This window comes from Centrocercus urophasianus, unplaced genomic scaffold (assembly GCF_019232065.1).
Source record: "Centrocercus urophasianus isolate 14NV4802_14NV808 unplaced genomic scaffold, USGS_Curo_1.0 seq_41, whole genome shotgun sequence".
Lineage (NCBI taxonomy): Eukaryota > Metazoa > Chordata > Aves > Galliformes > Phasianidae > Centrocercus > Centrocercus urophasianus.
The window spans coordinates 3098760-3117545 of NW_024884989.1; the positions used below are offsets into that span (position 1 = coordinate 3098760).

The 18786-nt window shown below is 38.6% G+C and overlaps 1 protein-coding gene across 1 annotated transcript in view; it reads right to left on the minus strand.

Moving 5' to 3' along the window:
• TBCD (tubulin folding cofactor D) overlaps positions 1 to 18786 on the minus strand; it is a 108974-nt gene that overhangs the window by 30670 nt on the left and 59518 nt on the right. The window contains exons 17-24 of the mRNA XM_042833226.1: positions 17472 to 17501; positions 13948 to 14033; positions 10497 to 10577; positions 9712 to 9785; positions 8678 to 8795; positions 7664 to 7724; positions 7214 to 7236; positions 370 to 401 (exon numbers count right to left, since the gene is read on the minus strand). Of these exons, the coding sequence (XP_042689160.1) occupies positions 370 to 401; positions 7214 to 7236; positions 7664 to 7724; positions 8678 to 8795; positions 9712 to 9785; positions 10497 to 10577; positions 13948 to 14033; positions 17472 to 17501 (505 nt within the window). The remainder of the gene's footprint in view (positions 1 to 369; positions 402 to 7213; positions 7237 to 7663; positions 7725 to 8677; positions 8796 to 9711; positions 9786 to 10496; positions 10578 to 13947; positions 14034 to 17471; positions 17502 to 18786) is intronic.

Here is an 18786-nt window from a genome sequence, read left to right on the forward strand (position 1 = left end):
ACATGTGCATTATGATAAAAATCATTAGTTACATGATCACATCTGTCTCAATGGACAGACCACATCTCTTCCTGAGAGGAACTGGGGTATATCAGGGAAATCAAACTCAACCCCAAATAAAATTACAAGTGAAGTGTGTGACAGAAACCTAAGAACTGCCTTCAACTCTTACACAAATGGGGTTATTCCCAGTTGTGCTGGTAAATAATATTCTGCCATATCTGACTTCCTTCAAATCCCATATTTTTAATCACTATCCATACTTTATTTATGCATTCAATATAACATGAGCAAAACAAACTGAAAAAAGTAAACAGAAGAACTACGTATTGCACATTTTCTGTTTCATGCCCCTGCTGTGGTACTTACCAGCTGGTCTCATGAGCTCTCCACCTAACCCCCTGCAAAGAAAAGGAGAGGCACTGTCACAAGCAGTTTGAATGCATTGCCCAACGAGGAAAAAAGGCTCTCTACAACATTTTAGAAACCAGATCACAAAAAACATCTTCAACTTTCCTAACTGATCAATGCAAACATACTTCTTTTTAAATTAACTGTTGTCTTGTTGTGAACTCAGCATGACATACACAAAGCCTTCCTGAATGTGTCGCTTTCTGCTTCTGAAGAACGCAAACCCTGTCTTTCTAATTTTCAACGTGTATAATAGAAGATTGCCAAGTTCATTCTTCTTTTCTTCTTACTTGCTTCAGAAGCATTACAAACTTTGGCAACTTCTCAGCCGTGCAGCTTTTGACTTCCACAGCCGAAAAGCAATTACATGCAAAGTTTCAGCAAAATCTTCATTTCTGGAACATTACACGGAAACGTTGCTTACCAGTTCCCATTTTCACAAATTTTAACTGGTTCATTTTCCTAGCAAAGTTTCTCACCCTTTTCCCTTCATCCTCTTTTTCCCTGTTAAAGCCCTCTCAGATGATTTTGCATTCATCACGAAAAAAGCAGTGAAAATTCCAACTTATCAGCAGGGGAGGGAAACAAAAGGCCTAAGACATTTCAAACCATCCTGAAAAAGAGTACATCACATAAGAATGGTCTTACCTGCTCAGACCTGAGGCCTACCTACCCTGGCTTATTAACCTGGCCACTGGGCCCTGGGAAGATAAAGTCTGAGCGAGGCACAGAACAGAGAGGGAGAAGCATCGTGCAACTGCAGGGCCTGTTTCCATTCCCCAGCCGTCGTGTCTCTGGGCAGAGACCTGTGTCCTCACACCACCGAGCAACATCTGCTGGTTCCTTGGATATCCCCAAGGCATCACGAGCGTTGCTCAGGGTGTTCTGCTCAGTGTCACCCTCTGTGGCATCATTTTTACATTTTTTGAACCTTTGACCCTTGCCCTTCCTTTGGATATTTCCTCCCTTGGCTCCTTATTCTTGCCTCCCTTCACTTCTGTTGGAACATTTCCTCCCTGAGGTGTGCCAAACCCATAATCACCTGTTTGTATGGCTACGCTCTGGCAGAAACTCCCAGCAAGGGGGAGGAACAACAAAGGCTTTCTGTTTGTTTGTTTGTGCTTTTTGTTTTGTTTTCCAAAAAGAACTTTTTCTTCCCTCCTACCTCCCACAATAAAATTAGTAGCTGTGCTCACAAGGCAAACCATAGCAACCCTAACGACTCTAAGAACTTTGTTGTCCAATTCATCCTTTTACAGGAGCTTCAAAAGCCCAAACATTTTAAACGAGTTTTTCCATTCCATGCAAGTAGGTTCCTCCTGTTACATGCACTTGGGTTTCTGACTCAACATTCTCACTGGTTTTTTCAGGTGATGGAGAGGCACCAACTCAACACTATTTTAATGTGCCTTGGATCAGCATTTCCTTTAATTGGAAAACTTTTGCTTTCAACAATCAATACATTAAGCTCTACGCAATGCTCTATGGCTCAGTTTATCATCATAGCAGCAAGAAGAGAATCCACATCCCCGTACTGATAAGCTCTTTGGATTACCTGCCCCACCTTCCTGCTATGCTGTCTGCTCTCCAACTTTTAAAAAAATTCAATTGGAAAACAACATGATGTAAGGAATTGATACAGTGGCAAAAATAGAAGAATGATGTGGCAAGGGTTGCTTCCTCTTCAGTGTTTCTTTTCCCTTCATTTTGTACCTCACCCATTCCTTGCCTTTTGTCTGTTGTCTTACTGTAAATGAGTATAAAATAATGATCTTGTGAATTTGTTTGGTGTGCAACAAAGTCTGCTGATGTAAGGATTCAGATATGGACTTTGTTTCAACTACAAAGCAAGAACTGAGTCACAAAGGCTGCTCTTCTCCACTTCTTCTGACTGCCAACAAGGAAGTCAGGCCACTCAAAGCTACTCTTATGTTAATAACTTGACAGCTATCCCTTCCTTTGGCATCACATCAAGTTCATTTCATTTCAGAGTTTAGAACTTCACTGAGGACTGCTGGCCCTGTGGAACATGATGAATGGTGACAGTGAATTGCACATTAAGATTTCTACATAACACAAACTACAATCAAACCTATCTGCAGAGGCACTGTCATTCTGTGTTCTCTGCACAAATTTTCATGCTGTGTCTTGCCTACACATCACCATATGTCTGACAATTTCTCTTTTTTTTTCTTTTCCATAACACATACATAGTTCAATTTTAGGAACTGAGAATTCTATTGTAACTCTAGATCTTTTCTCAGTCAGTGTTTACTTTGTCAAACAAGATGTGCACCTTCCTATTAACTTTATCTTCCCCTGCAGTGTGTCACTAAATTAAAAAGATATGGATCTACCTATTTCAGAGATTTAGAATTTTGCTGTACTGTCAGTATTTTCTCTTTTTTGTTCCAAAGATGCATCTAGAAGTTACATCACATTCACAGGTGTACCTGTTTCAAGATTTATTTATTAGCTCAGTCTGTAAATTGATTGATGCAGTGCCCAGGTTCCATTAGCTCCAGACATTTCTTCCCATGTGCAATTCCACAGAAATGTTTCTCTCCTAGAAATATTCTGGAAATAATTACAACTGATTTGTGGAAAACACTCGCAACACATAATCCCTTTTGAAGCAGTGGGTTAAGATTGCTGATCTAAGCATGCCAGTAGATACTGTAAAATTACACAGGCATGAATCAGAACTGTTTCCAGTTCATGTCCAAGTTCAAGGTGCTTTTGTAGATTTCTAAAATGGTATTTAAAACTCAATTTTTGGGAAGAGTTCAGAATTCATCTTTATGATTATAAAAACATTAATTGAAAATGTTCCAAATGAATAGCATCTGTGTTTTCATATACATCCAAATCTGGAGTTAAAGCTACTAGAAAAAGCTACATCTCAAAATATTCAACTGCAAGTACTCCATTTCCAGAAAGCCAAGTAGAGTTTTCACACCAACACGAGCAGTAACCAAGCATTTGGAAACAACCTGTCCCACGTAGGACTGAGGTATCTTAAAGGTCCACTCTGTCCATGTGCAGGGCCTACAAACTGGCTTTATTAAAGGAACACGGAGGCAGCAGGATTAAACTCAGATAAAAAATAAAAAACTGTCCATTTAATAAAGCTGCTATAGTCATCCTCTAAAGACGCAGAGAATAATATTAAGCTGACAAACACCTGCTTTATGTTACTGTAAACTCATATGCTGCATGTATTCCAATACCAGAAAACTACAAAATCCTGGCTCTACAGAGTAAGTTTTCCCAATGACTTCAACTGGTAACAAAAAAAACCCCAAAAAACACTTTACAGCTCTTTCAGGTGAATGAAACTATATAGCATAAAGCATTTTGCAACAACAAAAAAACTGAGCAGAAAACAGCAGTAAACATCTTACATCATGCCCTTTTTTCCATGCTCTTCCTTGCCTTGTCCACACTGTCTCATGTCAGGCACAGCACTACCATCCAGCAGTTGCACTGTTTCCAACGATACCTCAAACAATCCCTTCAGAACATAGGATGGCATAAACTCCTTGAACCAACAAGTTATTGGACACAAAAAGTAGTTTAAACTTGGAAGAATTTTTAAGATGAACTTTGTTGCAAGGCCAGACTTATTTCCTGATTAAGTTTATACGTCCAAAAAACTCTTTTGCATAAATGACTGCCAAGAAACACATCTGCCCTGAAACCATCGAGATTTGCTGCAGCCTTAAAGGTCTTTGCAATGAGAACAACTTTCCTTTGCTTGGTCTTGCCAGCTCTTGCAAGGCTACTTTACTCTTTTGGAAAACCTGAAACACTGCAGATGACCATCCATTTATTTTACTATGTAAAATAAATGAAGCTTGCTGCACTGCCATAGCTGACACGTACACATGCAGCCAGCCTCTGCATATGGAACAAGAATAAGCCAGAGAAAAAACTCCACATGCAGCACATTGCACCAACTGAATCATCCCGTGTGGGAGTTGCTCATAAACACTGTGCTTCCTGTCACAGGCAGCTCTGATGTGAACCCTGAAGGCCCAACAGCCCATTTGCTGAAACGCACAAGTGAAATGCAGCTACCTGCAAGAAGTGCAGTCAGTCTGTCTGCAGCACTTCCATCTCCATCCCTCAATTATCTTGCTACAACAACTGTGTATTAAGAGCTACATTGCCAGCCTCAGAAATGGCCACAAAAGAGTTCTACACAAGACGCAGGTGGATGGTCAAGAATCTTATCTTAGATGATGCATTTTTAAAGAATCTCAAATATTAAAAAAAAATTGAGAACACTCCAATACTGAGAACAAGCAGAAAGGCCTTAAAGGCATTACAGAAGAGTGTCTGCTTCGAGAAAAGGTTCCATGCTGGTTCAACAAAAGCACACAGTACAGCAGGCTGACTACCAGCAGGCATGTGCTCTTGCCTCAAGCTTTTATGTAAAAAAGCAATGATTAAAACAAATAACATATATATATATATATATATTAATTATTTTTATAAATATAATACAGCCCATAAAGCACAAAACAGAGAAATGCTCTAAGAGGCACGGTTTGCATGGCTTCACTGACTTGCTATAATTAGTGATCATTTAATATGGAAAACCAGGCCCAGTGTGCAATACTCAGCTGGAAGTGCATACACAAATGTTTAAAGCAACCAACTCCTCAAGACAAACCAGTGCTTCAAATGTGTCAGAAACAGAGCGAATGGAAGGAAGTGCTTGCTGGATGTGCCTGGACTTGTATTCTCCTCTTTCAGCACACTATGGTAAGTCCAGAAAAACACTTATCCAGGAAGACAGAAAGATACGGACATTTTTCAAAGATGTTAATAAAGCAGAGGACAAGACTGTCTTCAATAAGCATTAAAAAATTTGAATAACTTCAAATGTACCCAAAATTCAGAGACAGTGCAGTGCAACTTAAAACTCTGCCTGCATCCTGTCTGAAGGATAATTCATGGACATTATTCCAAATCAAGTTAATGGTATTACAAAAGATGCTGCACAATGTAGGAGGGACAGCTGAACGAAGGTATCTGTTACAGCACTGACTTTTTTGACATGAGCTACTTAGGCATTCATTGGAATCCTAAGAGTTGGGCAATCAGCATCACCACAGCCTATTTTGCAGCTCCACATCTACAAATTACAGTTTTGATAAAAATGACAATTTTTATGCTTGATTTTTTTTTCCACCCTCACAGGCCAAATTAGTTTGTGAAAACAGCTTGATCAACACATTGACATCCTCTTAATACAACAAAAGACAGCTGTTTTGTTGCCAGAAGTGAAAGCAAAATATTTCATAATCAATTGCATCATGTGAACAGACCTTTTGCTACAGGAGTTTAAAAACTAGAAACACAAATAAAACACACAGGTTTCCAACATTCCTCTAAGCCATTATTACACTGAAAATTCCCAGTAGCAATTTCTCAAATGGAAATCTTTGGAATATTACGTGCAAGAATTACTCACCGTGAAACGAGTTTGGCTTGTTTCACTAAATGCTTGCCCAGCAATACTCAAATGGCTGTTTTGTTTTTATAACCTAGTTTATTTTTCTTGTCCAATTTTAATATGCATGCCGATATTTTAAAATATGGATTATAGCAGACATCTGTGTCTCTGCCTAAGCACGAGAGTAAACAGCAGTGAATCAATTTTGCTTGGAGTTGAATTTTAAGTCTTATCTAGGACGAAAATATTTCTGTAGGCATCTTATAAATACCATTAAGCGCAAGAAGTGCACATTATGACAAAAACAAATTACACTCAAGCTCCACCCTGACATTAAAGAATTTATGGGAGCCAAGACAGCCACCCACAGAGACACTAACATGCAGTACCAGCATTAAAGCCATGCTCTCGTATGAGCTAGCTTTGCAATGGGGGTTTCACAGTCATGCATACAGCCTTGAAAAAAGTCAACGTTTACTTTTTTTCAGGAAGTTTGAGAGTGTAAAAACTTACATAAAAATGATTTGATGTATAAATAAAAATTACACACACAAAAAAAGCCAGTTAGGATCCTACTGCTCTACTACTTACAGGTACATCATGTGTAAAGAAGTGAATTAAATAAATGCCTAAAAACTCCAACAATTTGTCAGTTAAAGAAACAACTCATTTGCATGTCAAATCATTAGGGAATACAAGTCATTAATTATGTTTTGTATTCCTTAAATTTATGAATTAACCCTGAAGTCACATACCAGTTCTAATTCACATTTATTTAACAGTTAAGTAGGCAAGTTCCCTTTACTTCCTGGAAGCTTCAATAAATGGAACCTTTTGTAATACTTCTGGCCGGCTCATTATACAGGATTCTAGAATTTAGCTAGAAGCTCCTTTTAAAAAGAAAAAGCTATACTAGCTTTGTAGTGACAGCTCATTTCTACCATACAAGTACAGTGCTACAGCTGAATAAGAGGAAAGAAATCCATTACGCACTGCTGGAGCCATGGCTCTGTGTGCATACTGCTCCACATTCTTTCCTTTCTTTAACTATCACAGCGTTGAGACCAGTACTTACCACTTTCCCATTAATCTAACATGCCTGTAAGTCAAACACTCTGAACTCCCCATACATTATAAAAACAGCACTGGTCTCTGTAATAGGCAGACAAAGCCAAAAGAATGCATGTGCTTCCATTCTGATGAACTGTGATACACTGGCAGTCTATGGCAGGTGTAACCAATGCAAAACCACCCCCCATCCCTGACGCTACTGTTTTCATTGGTCTGATTGATACCTTCCAATACACAAATTAATTTTGCTTTAGTCCATTTTCTTACCTGTACAACTGTCGACTGCAAAGCTGGGGAGGAAAACACAGTATTTAGGAAGTTATTTTGGAATAAATGCTTTATTTTTCTTCCTCACACACAATGTCGATGTACCAGGTACTATGGCACTTTTAACACTTTCATAAAGCACTGTTTCTTCATTCCAAATCCTACCTTCTCCTGCTGGTTTTTAAAATACATCTGCTTCTCACATTCGGCCCTTTAAAAATGGCAATACACTGTGCTGACTAAAAATTGAATGTATTTGCCAACTATGGATGAAGAGAGAAATTTCGGACACTGATCAAACAGCGTGGCATAAGTGTCCAAATTCCAACATGGAAGGTTGTTTACTTTTGGCAAGTGGAAGAGGAAGGTGGAGAACAACTGTCTTAATTGCAAATATTTCTATAAATATAACATACCACATTACAAAATACATTAACACTTGCTACAAACCTCTTGGTGGATTTGCTTAAGTCCCTCCAAAGATTTTCCATTGAAGTAGCACGTTATAGGTCTGCAAAGATACACACATTTTTTTTTTTAAAGACTGGCTGCCAATCATGCTCAGAGTTATTTTCTCAACAGAAATACACAATACTTAATTTTAAACATTAACTTCAGATATCTTTGTATAAATGCATCAGAATGTGCTCGGAAGTAAAACAAAATGTTAATCAGAGTAATTACTCAACATTTACCTGAAAAAGGTCATTTTTATAAATACAGGTTTCTTCAGTGTATATATATATATACACACACACCCATGACTGCTGCAGAACTGTATTTTCAGTAAAGTCTGCATTTTGGGATTTTATCATCCACTGCTTTGATCTTACACAGCTGCTCATCGCTACTTCATTCAAACTATTATGAAACTCTACCATTAATGCAGCTCCTAAATTCCATTGCAGTAATGACTTTCAACCATTTTTCACAAATGATTCATGTGAAAGAAAGAAAAAGGTAAATTACTTTTCTTTAACCACAACACTAAAGCAAAGACATCTCCAAATAACTCTACCAATTATTCTGGGTTCATCTCCTAATTGCAGTATGAGTTTTTGTGTGTATACATAACACCCCTTCCCATTCAGCAGTAATATTTAAATCAATCCAACTCAACAGGCTATTTCTTTAGCTCTAAAGATGAGAGACTATCCCTCACCAGGAAGACAAAATACTGTAAGGGAAAGGCTGCTGGGAAGGGTTGGTTAATCAATGGCTGGTATCTCTGAATTCTCCAAGGAAGGCAAGAAATGATTTCACTTTCCTAACGATGAATTTAGACTTAAGCATGTAGTATCACCAAATAAGATGTGAAAGCTTGTCACGACTGATCATTATCATACAAAAATTCAGTTGAAGAGATGTTCAATAGGATGGAATTTCCATCATTATTCTCAGGAAGCTTTCAATAGATCAGACACGGAAGGAAAATTTATAGTGAAGATAATCTTGCATTTATACCTATTATTCTCTTCTGCTAGTTTACACAACGCATGGGTGATCTCAGCACAGGCAAGAATTGCCCCGTGGCGTGTGTGCAGATCTATGCCCACTGATAAAGGCAGCAGTCTTGGCAAAACTGAAAGAGATTAAATAATTACTTTATTTAAACAAAACGTATTGACACATTACAGTTCTAAATGCAAATATGATGGCCTAGAAATAATGTGGGAAAATCACTTCTTGAAAGTCTGGCCAACAGATCCTCATTATTAACCTGAAAAAATAGCTTTAAAAAGTAAATTCTGAAAAAGCATACTAAACTATAGCTACAGAGGTCACACAGCTAGCTCCACGTTTGGAGTCAAATAAAAAAACACTTGCTTTGAAACACTGGGTTGGCGAATAGAGAAAACGAGGCTTGTAGCCACTTCCATAGCTTTACTTCCATGTAAACTGCGACTGCCACTTCCCTAACCTGCTCTAGGGAGTCCAGGTAACATCTGTAAGGGTTTCAGCTGTCTTTCACACATAACAGAGAGCAGCCAGTACATCCCTAGAATCTCAAGTGCGCCGAGCAATTCTGAATTCGCACTAAGAAACCTTTGATTCCAAACAGAGCAACCAAAAGGAATTCCTCTGAAGATGTCAGACAAGATGAAACAGATTTGTTCTCCCATCTCCATCGTTATGACATCAGCATATCAACAAAACAAAGGTAGGAATTTGAAGGCTAGTGGCCTGAACTGTTGCAATAAAACTACACCCATTTGTTCATCTCACAGCGGTGCACTCTTGTGTAGTCAGGCTACAAAAGACTAGTCTCTAAATTAAAACCATCTGGCAGTTTTTCCACCATTTTGCATGAAAAATGAAAGCTGGTTATTAGTTATTAGTGTCAATATACCATATTAAGTTGTAGGAAAACTCTTATATTTTATTAAGTCGTGGTGTCTGTTTAAGTCATTCTAATGTGGGGGTTTTTTTTGCTGTTGATACAGGAGCTAGAACTCTTGATATGACACACTGTGCAGAACATGTTATGCATTACCTACCCACATTTGCCATGTACTCAGGAGCCCGTGGGGTAAGGTTATGCAGAGCCTTGGTTGAAAGTTCTCGAATAACACTACAGATGTAAAAGAAGAAAAAAATAAGGAAAAATTCCCATTCAGGAAAGGATTCCTGTCCACAACCAGATAAAGAACCCAGAAATATCGAAGAATATAGAATTCTCTGTTAATCTTACCCTTCCCTTCTTAAAAAAAAAAAAGAGTCAACAAAACAACCCAGCAGACCAAACAGACAGCCTAAAGCTAGCTTTTAGCTGTATGAATAGAACTTACTGCTGAAAGAGACAAAGAAAAACATACTGGATGGTAGAACCTGAGGGCTCATTCTATGCATTGGCAGGGACACTGCAGTAAACTATTATTATTTCTCATGATGCAAACTATTATCAGCACTGATATAATCTCATTTGTGTTATATGTACACGTTTTAATCTTCATGAGCATTGAATATGACTAAGCTCTATCTCCATGCATGAAATCAACTTTAATTATTATAATTGTATGGTGATGGTGTTTACCCCTCACATACACTATATGCCATATAAATGTATTTTATTAATCTATTAGCAGATTGAGGTCATGGCAAAAAGCCAAAATTCATAAACACACTTTAAATGACAATATGCTAGGAGGTTCAGACGACATCTACTTTTTCTTGTCCAGTTTCCTTCAGTCAAATAGCACACAAAACGTGCTTTAAGCAGCATGCATCATATGCAGAAAAATCAGTTCCTGGATGTGAGCATAATTAGACTTCATGAACTTACCTATCCCAGTGGTTAATCTTCATGTTAACTAAATGATCGATCATTGGTTGTGTATACTCAGGAAAGCCAGCAATATACACACTGAAAAAGAAGGTTCATATGATTGAGTACAGAATCAATATGTGCATATTTTAATATAAGCTGCTTCAAAGATAAAAAATCCTCTAGTTTTAAGGCAACAAAACAATTGTTTAATCATGCCTTATCCCAGATGTGATGCAGCCAAATGAAATAATACAATGGTAATCGCTTTACAAGCGTGGTCAAATATTTAAATCACTTTTGCAAAAGTTTTTCACATTCTCTTTAAAAGCACTATGCCAACAGAAAGCCTGACAGCAATGAAAAGTGAAAATAAATACACAGTTCCCATTGTTACATGTCAGAAAATTCAGAAGTGTTTATTAACATCCATAATAATTTTAGATTGGAAAAAGCGTGTGCTAAGACATTAGCCAAAGGACACAGTAAAATTAAGTTATAGAAATGTGCTGGATCTTCCTAAATACCATGATTTAAAATTGAGTGACGGTTTTCAATTTGTTCTCTTTAAAGATCAAAGATGCAAAAAGTTAATTATGACAAAAAATACTAAAGGTGCAAAGTGAAGACCTAAGATGTGAAGGAATGCCAGAAGGGATTAGCTAGGCAGCCAGTGGAACTATCTGCTTCACAGCCAACTAACTTTGCAATCTTCAGAAGCATCAGCTATTGAAAGCTAAGGTCAACAGAAGTGAATTGTCTTTCTCATTACATCTGATGTAATTTCAATAGTCTTGGAAAGCTAAGCAATCAGTAGAATGTGTTTGAGTCAAGATGGCATGCATAAAAGGACAAAATTAAGGACACATTAATTACCCTAATTTCACCTTTCCATTTTTTGCATGATTAACTTCGCAACTTTAACAGCGTTTCAGAAATACATGTGCAATTAGAAAGAAAAGTAAAAACTAAATAGTGTTGCATGTTAATGCACTAATATCTATGTAATTCCTGAGAAGAACAGTAATCCTTAAATCCACAGCATAGACCTCAGCCACCTGAGCCACACAACAAAGAAGAACCACCTCTGGAGGGAGGTCAGACACAAGCTGCCTGCTCACTGCCAGCAGAGAAGTGGCAAGATTCATTGCTCTTGTTGTTCTGTTGAGATTTTGGTATTCCTTTCTATTTAGGAACTTACCTATCCCAGTGGTTAATCTTCATGTTAACCAAACAATTCCTTAATTCTACTTTAACACAGCCCAGAACCTCCAGAAATCACAGCCTCTGTAATCCCTGTTCATACAAAATAGGAGTAGGTTTCCTCTGCCTTCATCCCATTAACAGATTTGAGCTGAAGGTTCCAAAGAACATCTGGTAAAGTCTCCAAAGGACAACTGGCATGAAAACTTGTGTAAAAATACATATATTTTGAAGGATGTAAGCAATACACACACACACGCACGCACACACACACAGTCCATATATCTAAAAAAAACATGTCTGATACATATTATCACTTATTATAAAAAAAAATACTGCAGAAACTGGCATGCATTTATCAAGCCTTCACAGCTCCAAGTAGATTCACTAGCACAGACTTTCACAGCTGCATGGTTTCCTTTCACACAGTGGCATCATACTGTGTCTCAGGAATGGTTTTTATATTGGTCAGGGAGAGACAGCTGAAGATTCTAGATGTGGAATATGAATCTCAACTAGCTTTTTCCAGCTACATAAACAATGCCACCACCTAAAGGCATACTGATCAGAAAGGTCCATTTTTTCCTACCACATCATAAGGATACTTGTTTTCTGTGCAGCCAAATACTTGCTTACGTGCTTTTGCTTTGATGTTAACTCAGACAAAAATAAGGAAATAATTAAGTATTGACCCAAGCAATTATATCCTGTCCGAAAAGCAACACGGGGAGGATTTTAGCAAGTAATGTAATGGATGAGATGGCAAATAATTTACAAAGAGCTCAATTAACAACACTGGACGTGGTCTCAAAGAACCATGCTATGAACTGCACACTCCTACAGAAACCCTCCAAATCACAACAGAGCAGTGAATGAGCACATGAGACAAAAGTTAACAAATATGCTCTGAAGAAGTAGGGCCAACATAACATTCAAACTGAAGTTACAAAAGAGAGTAAATAAAAACAGCGTGTGGCCCATTCTGCACATTTTCAATTTATTTTTTATTTTTAACTTGTATAGAAAGCCAGACTTGCAGAAGCCCCACTGGCACAGCACAGGGCAGCAGCACGCGCTGAGCCCTGCGTGCACCCAGCCCGGCTCAGCAGGCAGGAGAGCTGGGAAGCGTGTGGGAGGAGGGTGTGGAGCATGGAAGGAAAGACAGTGGGTGAAGGGTGAAGACGGGCCCAGACCAGAGTGATTATCCACAAAAAGGACAAGATGGAGGTGGAAAAATCAATTAAAAAACAGTCAAGGAGGCAGAGAGCAATCAGTGCCGATTATCTTTAAAAAAGCGTTCATTAGAAGCTACAAAGCTAAAAAGGAAGCAGAAGGCACCACATCCTTCTTTGCTATTTCTATTTCCAAAGAACCAGATGTCATCAAACCTTCTGAATCTGTTGGCTTCTATGAGCAACACACAGCTCCACAGGGCCGTGTATCTCACCTATCTCAGAATAGCCTGAATCACCTTCTGTATGTGCCCACCTCTCTGCACTGCCCACAGAGAGTCCAGACAGCTGGCCTAGACTGTCTGTCTAAGGCAGACAACTGAAGGTAGGACCCAGCCCTCAGCCTTTTTCATCTTCTGGTGAGGAAATGCAATCTTTGGTTCATTCAGTCATCCTGTGCACAGAACTTGCACCCCAAGTCCCCTTACTTTTTACAGCTTTCCTGTATTTGCAGAAAGCTGACCAGAATAGCATTCCACAACAAGCCACTGATCGATAGCCACACCACAGCAGTGCTGGCACTTCCCACTGCGCTCTTTGCATGCTCCACACTGCAGTTTGATTTCCAAAATGGCTTAGAGTTTCATTGCACTACCTAGGAGTAATGTAAGCATATTTGAATTAAGGTTCTATGCAGAGACAGCAAATTCAACAACTTGTGCAAAGTTGTTTTTTTCCCTAAATGGACATAAGCCTGTTGTTGTACCCATGCTGTAGTCTTATCTGCAATTGTAACAGCCATCATTGTGCTGCAACTCTTCAAAACCCCTTGATCTTCCCTAGTCTTTATGTGCCCAGACAGTTTGGTGATGTCCATGAATACTGCCTCTTCTCTGCTTCCTTCATTTTCCCTCTATTAACAGATCATGTAGGCAAGTTGGAGAAACATCACGGTCACATTTTCACCATGTCTTAGGCATAATTAGCAGCTTGATGCAGAACATAGAACAATCAAAATTCCATTTATTAAAAAATAATAACAGATACAATACTCAGTAAGGTCAAGCAGTCAGACAAGTATTTCATTAACTTACCTTATAGACAGGTAACAGTTAACTCTGTTTCCAACAGCAAAATAATCAGCTGCAGTTAGAATATCTATGCCATGTGGAAAAGTGCCCTACAAGCATTGCATGAAAGAGGGGACAAAAAAAAAAAAAAAAAAGAGAGAATATTAAAAAATAGAAAGTATTTCTGAATATGCAGCACACTGAAAATTACCTCCTATTAGTGTCCAAGTTCTGGAAAATACATTCTAATTTTTAATTTACAGTGATATCACTTAAATCACTTGTACTGAAGACATAAAGGATATCAAACAGTAGAATGTCTTGCTGCCCTTGTAAGTCAATGATAAGCAAAGCAAACAGCAGCATGTAACAAACTGTGTGATAGCAACTGAACGCCTCCAACTCAAAGCCACATCTATTTGGTGAATGCAGTATATGTGCACAAAAAAGATCCCTCTAAAGTTTAGATAAACACAAACACCTTTTTGAATTATGTGAGGGAACATGCTTCAATAATTCTGAGTGTTATGGAGTATAAATAGAGAGAGTAAGCACCAAAAAATAATATCCACTGCAAGAAAAATAAATGGAAGTTCAGTTACTTTTGTTTCTCACAAATATGCATATGCTTTATGAGTTATTTGTTAATGAACTAGGAATTGATTGGTTTTTAAAACAAAAAAACACTTTGGTTCCTCACAAAGGCCAACATATTGAATCCTACAGAAGAATGATGCTTCTGACATCACTGCTGAAAAAACTGATGCAGGAGAATTAATCATCATTCTAACTGACATCACCCAAAATTTGCCTTTTTAATATATAAACAATATGGTGACATGTCAGATATTCAGGATTTTGATTGGTTATGACTGATTTAATACGGTATTACGCAGTATGGCTGTGCTTTGGGATGGAGAAGGCAGAACAGCCTCCACAAGCCATAATTAAATGCAAATGGAAAACAGCCAACTGAAAGGAACTACGCTCATTTACAAAAGAGACAATCATATGATATTTAAGCAATAAGACTATGTGGAAGTACAGGTTCTGGATATGATACACTTTTGTTTGTTTACAGTTCACTCTTCCCTTCCACATGAGGTTGCAGCCATGCAAAAATAGTAGAAAATATCTTTAGATCTAAGCCTGAATAATTAAAGAAGCGTATACTGCAAGCAGTGGGAAGCTGTCAGTTACTGCAGAGGTCTTTTTTTGGGAAACATACCACAACCGTCCAAAAAACCAAGGCCTATAATCTGACTGAAGCAAGGGTAGACAGAATATTTATGGCTTATTCCAGACACCACCTGAAAGACCTGGTAACTCCAAGATTAAATGAATGCATTCTCCGTAAGACTAATGAAATGCTGATTAGAGAGAAAAAAGGACACATGAAAAGTATGATGTGTAGCCAAAAAAACGCCATACAAAGAAAGATGTTATGTGTTATGTTGCACATAAGGAAAAGTACAGCTGAACAACTTCCATTCTAGCTGCTAGCTGAACCGTGTTCTTTGTAACTGGGCTGTAAGTGTGCCAGTTTGGTGCTGTCTCACCACAAGTCAAAGTGCCACAGTGCATGTCAGAGTGGAACTCCTAAAACTGAGTTCAAGAGTACTGAGCCAACAGCTTCTGCTCTGTCAAAATACTCAAAACTTAGTTCTCCAATACATACGTTTGTCTTATCAGATGCATGTGCACATATCAAGATTTATACTAGAAAAATCTGAATTTTTCAGAGTTCTCCCTTACATCAAATTACATATTATATGCATGTATGTGTACACGTTAAATGTGTAATTCATTAGACTTATTTTTCTGTGACCATAAGAGCAACTTCTCAGATTCAGAATACGTGGCATTGTAAAGGTGAAGCAGGCAGTAACCAGGAAGCAAGTGAGGTCAACTTTTTTCCTCCGCCTATTTAGTACCAGCACTGTTACTTCAGATGGAGAACATGTTTTAGCTTCTTCCAGTTCAGAGAAAAGGTGACTCTTTCAACACATTACATCCAGAAGTACCATACAGGGTGTTATCCACTGATGAAGTAATCCTCTTCCTAGGCAGTAGGGAATAGTTCAGTGAATAAAACTTTTGAACTTCTACAGGAACCAGCTGGGATACTGACTCTTCTCTTCATGTCATGGCAACCTATTACCCTGCTACTAACTCCTCAATATTTCAAAATATTTACTAAATTTGCTGAATATTCCATCAGTACTAAAAATGCGAATAATTCAACCAACCAGTGTCACCAATTTCTGGTTGTAAACTAACTTAGACTGAACTCCACCTGCTAAGCAATAAGAAAAAAAACTCTACGAAACTGTTCCTACATGAAAGCATTTCTAAACCTACAGCACTAGGAGCCCTGCCTCACCTGGAACTGCAGCACAGTAAGGTGTTTACTTCATTCAGTGCCTCATGATGGGGAATGAGTAGGAGTTGCTTTGTGATGACTAACCCTAACCTCTCCAGAGGAATAACTATAGACTCTAGGGAGGAAGCAAGTTGGCTCCTACTTATCACAGACCTAGTTGGGTCAGGTCATCAAAAATACTCACCCTCTTCCTGCTGGTCTCGCACCCTTTCTCTGCTATTAACCTAATTCTATCTAGAAATACATATAGTACTTCAGGACACACTGCTTAATAAACATAGCTTTAAAGGAATGATATGCTGGCTCGTAACAGAGATCTTCAGGAATGATATCTGGGAAAGCTAGACACAGCATTTCAACAAAGATCCCTTACAGAATTGGCTTACAGAAGAAAAAAATTGCTTGAATCATGCTCTAAACTCTACATGCCTTGCTATGTCAGAAGAATTCATGAAATGAACCATTTTGACCCTATTTCCCTCTACACTGTATTTTCAGCTTCGTTAATTCCTGATGAAAAATGAGAAAACTGAAATTGGAGTCCTTACCCTATTTGTTACTCCAGCAAGTTTGCAAATCAAAGTTGTTTGTGCCTTTTAGCTACTCAAACACAGCTATGTGACACAGGAACATGCCACAGTACTTTTTTCAGCAATCTTAGGTACTCCCAAAATTAACAGATTTCTCAAGAACTTCGTGATGTTGTGACATCCTTGTGTTGAAGACTCTCAAACCTAGTTTGTTGTTACACCACCAAACCATAGCAAAGATTGTGAAGCCCACCTCAGCTACTCCATATCTGCTAACAGTTAGAAAGCCAACGGAACATGAGAATCATCAAAACTTGTGCTTTTCCTGCTTTCAGAGCACTGCAGTTTACAAGGTGTACAATGGCTATTTGTGCTGATTTTACTTTTCCAAGTGAGTTCTGATAACCAGAAAACTCATTTTCTTCCAAAACCAGAACGCTAAAATAAAACCCACATCTCAGGAGAACGCTCCACAAGAGCCTGTTTTCTGACAGAGAAAACAAGTATTTTGTAACATTCTTTTACTGCACTTCTCCGAAGCCATGGTTTAATTCTGATTTGAGGTACTACACATTCACAGTGATCTCCAGGGCACACCAACGAATGCGAATGAAGATGCAGGGAAGTTACCGTACCTGTCTCCCAACATTCTCCTGGAAGGCAGCCTAAGGAACAGAGAACAAACACCAAAACGAGTCAGGTTTGCTTTTTGATAAACACCAGATGATGAATTCAAAACACACGACAATATAAATGACCCATGGCTTTTCTTTTTCAAATAAAGTACGCTTTGTTAGTAGAACAAGCCCACAGGGCTTTTTTGTTTCAGCGTCTCTCTGCTCTTGTGTTCTTGAAGTCATATGTTGCACGACAGCAGTTTAAGAACGCAAGTTTATTAAACCAGTCACACCCACAGAGTACTTTTGAGCACTGACACAAGGCTTCGCACTGGAACTGAAAGTCAATACCTGAAGACAGCAGAAATCAAGGCGGCTCTCATTTGTCCAACTACTTCAGCATCACTGGATTATCGTAGGCAAAGTGTGATTCTTGGTCAATCAATACTTCAGGCAAATAATATTAAGAACACAACACTTATTGGAAAAACACAGTCTGAAATTATGTTGAAACACTGATGTTGCAAAACCCGAAGGCAAGATTTCTGTGCATTTGTTGTGTTTTGCATTGAAGAAACTCAAAATATCACCAGTTTCAATATGGCTGTCAAGTTAATATCTCGACATGTACCTCATATAGAATAAAATCTACTCTATAACCCCTACCATGAAATTTCACTCTTAAAAAAGCCTGCATTTTTCCTCAAAAGGATTATGCAATCACAAGATTGAAGAACAACGTATCTCAATTTTAACTCCTTTCAGAGAGCAGAAATCATTATTGAACACTTTTCTTTTTGCAATGTCACTTTCTCTGCAAACGGTCTCCAGGATGGGACTGCATTTGCACCTGACAGATGTATTTCATATGCAGGAGTATGCTGAAGTCCCAGTCTTTTCTGAAAATGCCACACAAAATTTGTCAAACGAGAGCTTCTCTATTTCCTACATCAATATGATGATACACATGGTAATCCACCTGTAAAAACAAAAGGTTAAGCTCACCAAGGTATCATATTTTACATATGGAGCAAGCACCCAGAACACAGTGAAGCAAGGCCTCATGAAACCAGTCTCTCACTGTACTTCTGAGGTTAGGTCTGTTTAGGATAATGACTGCAGTTCCTGCAGACCTGCCCAGGCTAGTTGAGCTGCTGCTCACAGCACATCCATTGCAGGACAGCCAGCCAGGCCAGCTCTCAGCAGCTTCCCCTCCTCCTAGGCGGGTTCTGGAGCCCACCTTTATCTGTGCAGCAGTGCCCTGAGCTACTGCTGTAGATTCCCTCAGGTAGCACTGCATGGGCTGTCCTCTGCAGCGACTGCAGTGTAGATA